Source organism: Otolemur garnettii, unplaced genomic scaffold (assembly GCF_000181295.1).
Source record: "Otolemur garnettii isolate 467f Iridium unplaced genomic scaffold, OtoGar3 scaffold00094, whole genome shotgun sequence".
NCBI classification, from domain to species: domain Eukaryota; kingdom Metazoa; phylum Chordata; class Mammalia; order Primates; family Galagidae; genus Otolemur; species Otolemur garnettii.
In genome coordinates, this window is record NW_003852489.1 from 4,046,949 (window position 1) to 4,058,788 (window position 11,840).

The 11,840-nt window shown below is 44.6% G+C and overlaps 1 protein-coding gene across 4 annotated transcripts in view; it reads right to left on the reverse strand.

Moving 5' to 3' along the window:
- The window catches only part of TUBD1 (tubulin delta 1), a 26,962-nt gene that overhangs the window by 7,176 nt on the left and 7,946 nt on the right, over window positions 1-11,840 (reverse strand). For 2 of the 4 annotated variants that reach the window (XM_012808774.1, XM_003795595.2), the window contains one exon: window positions 3,453-3,617. The exons of the other annotated variants lie outside the window; for them this stretch is intronic. In XM_012808774.1, the coding sequence (XP_012664228.1) occupies window positions 3,453-3,617 (165 nt within the window). The remainder of the gene's footprint in view (window positions 1-3,452; window positions 3,618-11,840) is intronic. 4 annotated transcript variants of the gene reach the window in all.

Genomic DNA, 11,840 nt, shown 5'->3' on the forward strand with positions numbered 1-11,840 from the left:
GCCTATTTTTTTTTTTAAGAGGTGGGGTCTCTTTTGCTCAGGCTAGTCCTGAGCTCAGGCAGTCCACCTGCCTCAGCCTCCCAGAGTGCTAGGATTATAGGTATGAGCCACCAAGTCTTGACATTTTCCTCTTCTCTTCAGAAGGAGTGTCTACCAGTTGTCCCATGCCTGTTCCACCAGAGTATGTACAAAAAAGTCAAGGAACTATGGCCGAGAGTGGTGGCTCACATCTGTAATCCTAGCACTCTGGGAGGCCAAGGCGAGTGGATAGCTTGAGCTCACAAGTTTGAGACCAGCCTGAGCAAAAGCAAGACCCCATCTATACTAAAATAGAAAAACTAAGGCTTGCACCCACAGCATAGTGGTTAGGGCATCAGCCACATACACCAAGGCTGGCAGGTTCGCACCTTGCCTAGGCCAGCTAAGCAACAATGACAACTCAACAGAAAAATAGCTGGGCATTGTGGCAGGCACTTGTCCGAGCTGCTTAGGAGGCTGAGGCAAGAGAATCGCTTAAGCCCAAGAGTTGGAGGTTGCTGTGAGCTATGACGCAATAGCACTCTATCGAGGGTGACATAGTAAGACTCTGTCAAAAAAAAAAGAGAAGAAAAGAAAAACTGAGGCAAGAGGATCACTGAAGCCTAAGAGTTTGAGGTTGCTGTGAACTGGGACACCATGGTACTCTACCGAGGGCAACATTATAAGACTCTGTTTCCAAAAAATAAATAAAATAAATAAATAAAAACAAAAGTCAAGGAACTGTACTTAAGAAATATCAACTGAGGAGTATAAATCCACACTACTTTTAGAAAACAAGATTCTGGGGCAGCGCTTGTGGCTCAGTGGGTAGGGCGCGGGCCCCACATACCAAGGGTGACAGGTTCAAACCCAGCCCCGGCCAAACTGCAACAAAAAAATAGCCAGGCGGGAGCCTATAGTCCCAGCTACTAGGAAGGCTGATGCAAGAGAATCGCCTAAGCCCAGGAGTTAGAGGTTGCTTTGAACTGTGTGACACTACAGCACTCTACCAAGGGCGGTAAAGTGAGACTCTGTCTCTACAAAAAAATTTAAAAAAAAAGAAAACAAGATTCTGGACTAGAGGATGGTGTGCTAATGGGATCTAATATCTGGGAGCCCTGGGAGAGGAAGAGTTTATTCTACATGTGGAAAAACAAGATTCATTAGGGAGAGATGGCAGAGGGCAGAAAGTCAGCCTCCAAGAGGACCCCTTTCAGTCCTTGGGCAACATGCTCCCGCACTGGAGAGGGCCAACTTTAATAACCAAAAGGATAGTGCAGAAATGACAGCGTACGACAGCTAGGTCACAGAACGCACTAACTTCTGCCTTGCTCCCTGCTGGATTACTCATCCCTCCTGTTGCTGAACACGTGGAAACAGATACATTGCTGAGAGTGACAGAAATACGGTCTATCTTTATAAAAGTAAAACAATCTGATAACAGGAGCAGTCATAAAACTAGATCCTGGTTTGTGGCATAAATAAAACTCATTCATATATATTCATATGTATATGAAGATATTTACACATGGCTGAGCACCCATAGCTCAGTGGTTAGAGCGTCAGTCCTGTGCACCAGAGGTGGCGGGTTCAAACCCCACCCGAGCCTGCTTAACAAAAAAAGAAAGGAAACATATATACATTCAAACTCTGTAACTGTGAAAAATGCTGATGCCCTAAAGTTCTGCATGAGAAAATAACTCAGCAAACTGTGGTTTCTGTACCTAAGTGTGCTCAGAGCAGCATGTCTCACACTACCCTGAGGAACAGTGTGTTCCTTAAGATATTAACAAGTATTTCTAGAAAAACAGGTACTGTGGCCAAAAAAATTGGGAAGCACTACTTTAAGATGTAAACTTTCTTTTATCTTCCAGTCTCTGGCATTACAATCTAAAACCAGTACAATATTATAAGTAAATATTGAGAAAATCCACTTTCACAGCATTGAAACCTAAGTTATTTTAATTTGTTGGATAATATATGCTACTAACATAATACAGAGTAGTGATTTCTAGTTAAACAGGACAGACTGAACATACCAGTTTACCGCCATTCTCTTCCCAAATCTCGCTAAGGCAATAAAGAGTTCTCTTTTTTTGAGACAGTATTACTTTGTCACCCTAGGTAGAGTGCAATGGTAGCAACCTCAGGCTCCTGGGCTCAAGCGATCCTCTTATCTCAGCCTCCTGAATAGCAGGGACTATAGGTATCTGGCACAGTTACTTTATTTCTTTCATTGAGACAGTTTCATTCTGTTGCCTTGGGTAGAAAGAGTCCCATGGTGTCATAGCTCACAGCAACCTCAAACCCTTTTTTTTTTTTTTAGTAACCTCAAACTCTTGCCCTCAAGTGATCCTCTTACCTCAGCCTCCTAAGTAGCTGGGACTACAGGTGCCTACCACAACGCCAGGCTATTTTTAGGGCCGGGGTCCCACTCTTGCTCACGCTGATCTTCAACTCCTTAGGATTACAATCATAAGCCACTATGCTCGGCCTAACAAAGGGATTTCATAAAAGGCATACACAAGACAGGGAACAGGAAAGACGATAAGGAGAACAAAGTTTTGGAAGTTAGAAAGCAAATGAACCACTGTTACTGACTAAATAGCCAGAAAAGCTAAAACTTATGCCTGCAGTTGAGGTCTTGGAGGTAGGCCAGACTTTTTTTTTTAAGAGACAGAGTCTCACTTTATCGCCCTCGATAGAGTGCCATGGTGTCACAACCCGCGTCAACCTCTAACTCCTGGGCTTAGGCAATTCTCTTGCCTCAGCCTCCTGAACAGCTGGGACTACAGGCGCCCACCACAAAGCCCAACTATTTTGTTGTTGTTGTTGCAGTTTGGCCAGGGCTGGTTTCAAACCTGCCACCCTCAGTACATGGCGTTAGCGCCCTACCCACTGAGCCACAGGTACTGCCCAGGCATTTTTTTTTTTTTGAGACAGAGTCTCAAGCTGTCATCCTGGGTAGAGCACAGTGGCGTCACAGCTCACACAACCTTAAATTCTTGGGCTTAAGCAATTCTCCCGTCTCAGTCTCCTGAGCAGCTGGGGCTATAGGCGCCCATCACAAAGCCCAGCTATTTTTTGTTGTTCTTGTTGTTGTTGTAGTTGTCACTGTTGTTTAGTAGGCCTGGGCCAGGTTCGAACATGCCAGCCCCGGCGTATGTGGTCAGTGCCCTAACCACTGAGCTACAGGTGCTGAGCCAGTAATAAAATTGTTTTTCATATGGCATTCATCTGAAATATTTTTTGGTAATAAAACTGTGAAATGAGTAAGAAGCCCTCTGGGATGTCCTGCTGAGTTTCTGTAGGAGCCTCCCAGGCCAGAAGAAGGAACCATTATTTCAACTGGTCCAAGCTGGTTTATATTTGAAAGCTCCAGGACAGGCACTTTTCCCAGACTGTGGGCTGCATATTTTAAAAATATCCTTTACCTTCTTCCATCTTTGCATGAGAAATGAGCATCTGTCTCAAATGCTTGAGGAGGCCAGCCCAAGTAAACGTGCTATATGCCAGTGAATTCTCAGACATCTGAGGAATGTTACGGACACTCAGCATCTTGAATTCAGGATGAGGAACTAAATTCTCCATTAAGTCTCCTGTAAAGAAAAACAAAAAGATCTGAACTAAATTTTTTGTATTCTATAGTGTTGCCACTGGCCTATACACAACCACGATTTGAAGGTTTTTCTGGGCCAACGGCTTTTTCTCCTCTTAAGGCAGAATTGCTTAAACTTAGAAATACAAAATTTCAAAGACAATGTCTATTATATACCACATCTTTGTTTCATTTTAGCACCTATTTTAGCATGCATGTGAAAAAAGAAAAGAAAAGCTGCCTTCCAGTTAACTGCCCAGGTAACATCCCCACTGAGACCTGGCACTCCAGGTGTCTAAGACCCACCTTTTTCTTTGTTCCCTATGGCGAGGTTCTGCTTTGTTTTGTTTTCAGTATACCCAGCCTTGCCTGACAGTGCCACCGTCCAGGATGCTGTGCAAACCACAGCCTGTGAATTAAGTTCTACACCTCTGTTTCTCTTCCCTGGTGAAAATGAACTGGCTACGTGAGAAATAATGAGAGGTCCCGAGGCAGCAGCTCGTGAACATGGCAAGAATGGCAAAGGCCAAGGGAAAGTCGGAAGGGAGAAGACAGATCACACAAGGCCTTGGCAACACAACTGTAGGCTTCACTGTACGAAATCTGGAACGAAGTTTTTTAAATTGAGCAATGGAGAGATTAAAGAAATAGGCGTTTGGGGGCGGTGCCTGTGGCTCAGTGAGTAGGGTGCCAGCCCCATATACTGAGGGTGGTGGGTTCAAACCCAGCCTTGGCCAAACTGCAGCAAGAAAATAGCCAGGTGTTGTGGCAGGTGCCTGTAGTCCCAGCTACTTGGGAGGCTAAGGCAGGAGAATCGCCTGGGCCCAAGAGCTGGACGCCACAGTACTCTACTAGGGGCGACAGAGTGAGACTGTCTCTAAAAAAAAATAAAAGAAATAGGCTTTGGGGGGAAAGCTAAGAGAAGTGTGCTAGACACATTATATTTGGGAAGTCCATGGAATATGCCCATATCAGGATGCCTGCTGGACACAGAAATCTCGAGCTTAGGGAGTTGGTTAGAGTTGACGAGAAGCTGGAAGGTTGGGGAATACAGGCGATATTTAAAGCCATGGAATGGGGCTGGTCATCTTGACAGAGGATCTAAGACTAGCATTTAGAGGTTAGGGGAAGAAGAAAGAGCCAAAAAGGGGACCACATGGAGTTATTTATTGAGACAGGAGGAATAGTAGGAGCAGGGCTGTCACTAATCACACAGAGGAGACTTTGAATACAAGAGTCAGCTATGCCAAATTTTACTGAGTGGCTGATCAAAACAAAGACAGCTAAGTGTCCATTGAATTTGGTAATGTGGGCTTGCTTGTGACTTAGAGAAACTAGAAATGACAGGGTATTAAATAATAAATAGGTCTGGCTGAGTGCAGTGGCTCACGCCTATAACCCTAGCACTCTGGGAGGCTGAAGTGAGTGGACTGCTTGAGCTCCGGAGAACTGAGTACAGTGAGTGGCATCATCATAGCTCACTGCAACCTCACACGCCTGGGCTCCAGCGATCCTCCACTTCAGCCTCCTGAGTAGTTGAGCACACACCACCATGCCCAGCTAATTTTTTTATATTTTTGGTGGAGACAAGTTCTTGCTTTTAATCAGGCTGGTCTCAAACTCCTGAGCTGAAGTGATCCTCCCACCTTGACCTCCCGCAGTCCTAGGATTACAGGTGTGAGCCACTACATCTAGCCTATACATTCTTTCACTTTAATGTACAGGGTGTCCCAAAGTTACCATCCAGGAGGAAAATGAAAATTTGTACGTAAATGTATCTTTATTTATAAAAGATTCATTATGAAATTCTACAAAGAGGTGGCCATCAGGTAGAGAATATTTTGTAAAACTTTTTTAGACAGAGTCTCACTCTGTGGCCCTGGGTTGAGTGCCCTGGCATCATCATAGCTCACAACAACTTCAAGTTTTTGGACTTAAGCAATCCTCTTGCCTTAGCCTCCCATGCAGCGGAGACTACAAGCACCTCCCACAATGCCCAGCTAGTTTATCTCAATTTTTTCTTTCTTTCTTTTTTTTTTTTTTTCCAGTAGAGACACAGTCTCACTCTTGGTCAGATCAGTCCTGAACTCCTGAGTTCAAGCAACCACCCACCCCAGCCTCCCAGAGTGTTAGGGTGACAGGCGAGAACCACTGGAACCACTAGTACCTGACCTAACGTTTGTCTTTTACACTGAACATCGTATCTATGGTGGCTCTCTGCTGTGTCTCCAACGCTTAGCACAGTCCCCGGCACATAGTAGGAAGGCAGTAAGTATTGTCTGAGTGAACAAATGTGCACACAGTGTTGTAATTCCTGTGGGAAGCACAGAAATTAAGACACATGTCTCCAAGGAAGCTGAACACACACATGGCAGGATCCCTATGGAAACACACGGCACCAGTTACAGTGACAGTATCTGGAAAGGGGTCGGAAAGACACTTACTTTTGTTTCCATATTCTTTTGCACTTGAATAAATGAGTATGAATTATTATTATTATTTTTTTTTGAGACAGAGTCTCATTACGTCACCCTCGGTAGAGTGCCGTGGAATCACAGCAACCTCAGACTCTTGGGCTTAAGCGATTCTCTTGCCTCAGCCTCCCAAGTAGCTGGGACTACAGGCGCCTGCCACAACACCCAGCTATTTTTGTTGTTGTTGCAGTTGTCATTGATGTTTAGCTGGCCCGGGTGGGTTCGAACCCACCAGCCTCGGTGTATGTGACCAGTGCTGTAACCACTGTGCTATGGGCACGGAGCTGAGTATGTATTATTTTTTGAAGGTAAGCAAATATATTTAAAAAATAACAAAGGCAAAAATAATTAAGTGACATAAACTGAGATATAGGATGTCATAGGAGTTCAGAGAAAGGAGTATTACTTCTGTCTAAAGGCCTCAGTAGGAAAGCTTCATGGAAAAATTATCACGTGACTTGGACCCTGAAGGATAAGAACAGTTTCAATAGACATGGACCAGAGCAGGAAAGTACCAGAACAAAGAAAGGCAGTAAAGATAGGATGAAAAACAGACGGGGACCCAAGCAGAGAAGCCAGCAGGAGATGAAGCCAGTATGAACTGAAATAAAATCTTTTTTTTTTTTTTTTTTTTTTCAGTTTTTGGCCAGGGCTGGGTTTGAACCCACCATCCCCGGTATATGGGGCTGGCACCCTACTCCTTGAGCCACAGGTGTCACCCCTGAAATAAAATCTTAAGGCTCCCACCCCCACCGTGAGTGACTGGACGCCCTCTTGGCCAACGGGATCCCTAAAACATGAGAAAGGAGATCAGACAAGCCTCATGGTGTCCCCTCCCCCTCCCTTCTTAGAGACATTCTTGGGACTCATTAACAGGCCTAAGGCTATGAGAGACCTACCTGCAGGTCATCAATATACACAACAAACACTTGAGTCTGGCCATATATCCTGTAGTGTGTCTGATTAACAGAGCCTTATCTCAACTCAGCATTCCTTTTTGCTGACTCCTGGTCTATTAGACAGAGCCTACTTCTTTCAGCCAATTGTCAGCCGAACACATCTATACCCTGTAAGCCCCACTTTAAGATATCCCACCCTTTGGGGCCAAACCAATGTACACCTTCCACATAGTGATTTATTACTTTCCCTGTAGTTCCTGTCTCCCTAAAATATATAAAACCAAACCATAACCCCACCACCACCACCACAAGCCCACTTGCTCATGGCTTCTTGGGGGTAGCTCTAGGTCTTAGTCCTCAAATTTGGTTCAGAATAAACCTCTTTAAATATTTTATAGAGTATGGCTTCTTTTCCATCCACATGAGAAAGTTCAGGGCATAATGAGGGCAGGGAATGCCAGGCTAAAACATGCCTACAAATCCGACAGGTAATACATGAGCCACAGATTAAGCATAAAAGGGCATAAGGATTAGGACTGCGCGTTGGGGTGGCTCATTTGGATTCCAAGGAGGACTGGAAGGGGAAGAGGCAGGCAACAGGAAGGAGAGTAGGATTAATACCACTTTAAGGACTGAGAGTGGTAGTTTGTGTTAAGGATCCTGGTACTTTGGGATAGGGAAGCAGGAGGTCACTTTAGGCCAGGAATTCTAGATCAAGCTGGGTAACACACTGAGATCCTATCTCCAGAAAAACTTTAAAAATTTAGCCGGGCGTGGTAACAAGTACCTGTAGTCCCAGCTGCTTGGGTAGCTGAGGTAGGAGGATCTCTTGAGCCCCGGAATTTGAGGTAGAAACGAGCTATGATCATAATAATTGTGCCACTCTACCCTAGCAAGGATAACAAAGTGAGACCCTGCCTCAAAAAACAAACAAAAAATCTTAAGAGAGAAATATCCCTGTAGATGTAAGCTGCTGTGTACAAAAAAGAGAGAGAGACAATAAACAAGCTAATTTGCTTTGGTTTGCTTTGTATTCTGGGGCAGTACAGCAAGATTAACCGAGAGATAATGAGCCCTTGAGCCAAGGTCAGAGAGACAGAAGTATACAGATGAGGGAAGTGGACGGAGGAGAAATGGTAAAAAAATAAATGTAATTCCAAACATGCTAAATTGGAAGAAGCAGAAGGCAACAAAGAAAAAGGGACTAGGCAAGTGTGTTTTGTTTTATTTTCTTAATCAGCCCTCTCAGCTTGAATAAGCCACTATTTGGAAAAGAAATCAGGAATGGAGGGTAAAGGTTAGAGTCTCATTTGCAGATAGATAATTTGAACTGATAAGGCACCAGGTGAAGAGTAAGAGCTGAAGGATCTGTGGGAAATGAGTATCTTCCAGCTGAAGGAAGTAAAAATGGTGGGAAAATACCAGAAAGGGCAATTAGGGAGGGAGAAGGACAGGTTCAGGGAGGAAGTTCAAGGAGAGAGCTGTCAGGTGTAAAATGCTGCTAGACATTCAAGCTAAGAGAACTACTGGATTTGGAGGCCAGAGAGCACACCTTAGAAAACAGGAAGGTGAGGAGACCAGAGCGAGGCATGAAGAGAAAGGACACCCAGGCAGTGAAAAGAAAACCCACAGGAAAAAAGAAAATGTTTGTTAATCATACACCTGATATGTGCCTAGGATCCAAAACAATTCAATAACCAAAAAACCCTAATTTTTCAGCTTGGCGCTTGTAGTTTAGTGGTTATGGTGCCGGCCACATACACCAGGGCTAGAGGGTTCAACCCTGCCTGGGCCTGCTCAACAACAATGACAACTGCAACAAAAAAAATAGCCGGGCGTTGTGGCGGGCACCTGTAGTCCCTGCTACTTGGGAGGCCGAGGCAAGAGAATCACTTAAGCCCAAGAGTTTGAGGTTGCTGTGACCTGTGACCCCATGGCACTCTACTGAGGGCAACATAGTAAGAGTCTCTCAAAAAAAAAAGAAGGAAAAAAAAAAGAAAACCCCGATTTTTAAGTGGGCAAAAGATATGAACAGATGTTTCTCCAAAAAAGATATATAAATTGTCAATAAGCATGTGAAAAAGATGTTCAAAGTCATTAGCCATCAGGGATACGCAAATCAAAACCACAGAGATACAATTTCACATCCACTAGGATGGTTATAGTAAAAGTGACATAAAAATTGGCTCAAAGGAGTAGGGCGCCGGCCCCATATGCTATAGGTGGCAGCAGGTTCAAACCATGCCCCAGCCAAAAAACCTGCAAAGAAAAAAAGAGGCAAGTATGTAGAGAAACTGGAACCCTCAGATGCTGCTGGTAGAAAATGTAAAATAGTATAGCTACTTGGTAAATAGTCTGCCAGCTCTCAAATGATTAAACATAGCATCGCCACAGGCCCTAGCAATTCTACTCTTAGATATAGTGGGTGTCCATAAAGTTCATATGCAAATTAAATTAGTCAACTATTTTAAATTGCACACAAACTTTATGGGCACCACTAAGAAATGAAAACATGGCTCGGTGCCTGTGGCTCAAGTGGCTAAGGTGCCAGCCACATACACTTAAGGTGGCGGGTTCGAATCCAGCCCGGGCCCCCAAACGACAATGACGGCTGCAACCAAAAAACAGCCGGGCGTTGTGGCGGGCGCCTGTGGTCCCAGCTACTTGGGAGGCGGAGGCAGGAGACTCGCTTGAGCCCAGGAGCTGGAGGTTGCTGTGAGCTGTGATGCCACAGCACTCTACCCAGGGGGACAGCTTGAGGCTCTGTCTCAAAAAAAAGGGAAGAACAAGCCAAATGTCCATTAATGTTACTGAAAGTTCAGTATTTGTCCCCTAAAGCCTCATCAGAAAAAGAGGGACAAGCAGCTTGGGAAGAAGAAACAAGAAGTTTATTACTTTGTGGTCAAAAGAGGAAAATGGCTGATAATGGTCTCAAAATCCAAATTCCTGCTTCTGAGCAGATGTATAGAGCTTTTCTTTCTTTCTTTCTTTTTTTTTTTTTTTTTTTGAGACAGAGTCTCACTCTGTCACTCTTGGGAGTGCGGTAGTTTCATTGCTCACAACAACCACAAACTCTTGGGCTCAAGCAATCCTCTTGCCTCAGCCTCCCTGATAGCTGGGACTACAGGTGGCCATGACAATGCCTGGCTATTTTTAAAGATGGGGGTCTCACTTTTGCTTAGGTTGGTCTTGAACTCCTGAGCAAGCAATCCACCCACCTTGGTCTCCCAGAGTGCTAGCATTACAGGCCTGAGCTACCACACCCAGCCTCAAGCACAGAGCTTTTAAAGGTTCTGATCCCAAAATCCCATCTTGGGCCAAGACAATGTCACAGTTTCTGCAAGGTCTTGTGACCCCTATCCAGATTGATCTCATCTTTTTGTTGTTGTTGTTTTTTGAAGTTTTTGGCCAGCGCTGGGTTTGAACCTGCCACCTCCGGCATATGGGGCCTGTGCCCTACTCCTTTGAGCCACAGGTGCTGCCCACATTGATCTCATCTTCACCTAAGATCTCATGACCTACACCAATTCCATCTGAGCCAAGTAGATCTTGTGACCTCCACCCAGGCTATTCCTTTAAACTATCCAATGTGGAAAAAAGAGACTTTCCCAGTCCCTCTTGACCACTGGCCTGAGGCAGGGATATAGGTTTTAGTTCCCAAAAAGTCAAGGAGACAGAAAAAATATTCATGTATCTTTTTGAGACAGAGTCTCACTCTGTCACCCTAGGTAGAGTGCCATGGTGTTATAGCTCCCAGTAGCCTCAAACTCTTGGGCTTAAGCAATCTTCTTGTGGGACTACAGGCACCCACCACAATGCCTAGCTAGCAGGAAACACTTTTTCCCTTGTTTTTTTCAGGCCATTCCCTCTGCAACATTAACTGGTGAAGAGATATACAAAACATGACATATTCATACAGTGGAATATTATTTGGCCATAAAGAGGAATGAACACATGCTGCCAACAAGCTGAATGAACCTTAAAAGCATCAGGCTAAGTGAAAGAAGCCGATCACAAGAGGGGAGACACGATGCCAGGTGAGGTGGCTCACACCTGTAATCCTAACCAATCACAAAAGGGGAGACACGATGCCAGGTGAGGTGGCTCACACCTGTAATCCTAACCAATCACAGAAGGTGAGACATGACACTAGGCAAGGTGGCTCAGGCCTGTAATCCTAACCAATCACAAAAGGCGAGACATGATGCCAGGCAAGGTGGCTCATGCCTATAATCCTAACCAATCACAAAAGGGGAGACATGACGCCAGGCGAGGTGGCTGTAATCCTGTAATCACACCTGTAATTCTAACCAATCACAAAAGGCAAGAGATGATGCTAGGCCAGGTGGCTCATACCTGTAATCCCAGCACTCCGGGAAGCTAAGGCGGGTGGATTGCTTGAGCTCACCAGTTCGAGACGAGACTGAGCAAAAAGTGAGACCCAGTCTCTACTAAAAAAATAAAAAAACTGAGGCAAGAAGATATGGAAGTTGCTGTGGGCTGTGATGCCACGGCATTCTACCCAGGGCGACAGCTTGAGACTCTGTCTCAAACAAAAAAACAAACAAAAGGCAAGATAGTGTATGATCCCAATTATACAAAATGTCCAAAACAGGCAAATCTACAGAGACAAAAAGGAGAGTAGTGGTCACCTAGGACTGGAGGAACTGAGGGAAAATGCAGAGTGGCCCCCCCTAACAGGTACAGGTTTTCTTTATGGAGTGAGGAATATGATATGTTGTATAACTTTGTGAATATGATAAAAAACATTGTACATCTTAAAGGGGTGAGTTGTATGCTATATCAATAAAGTTGCTAGAACAAAATAACACAAAGAATCTTTTTTTTTTT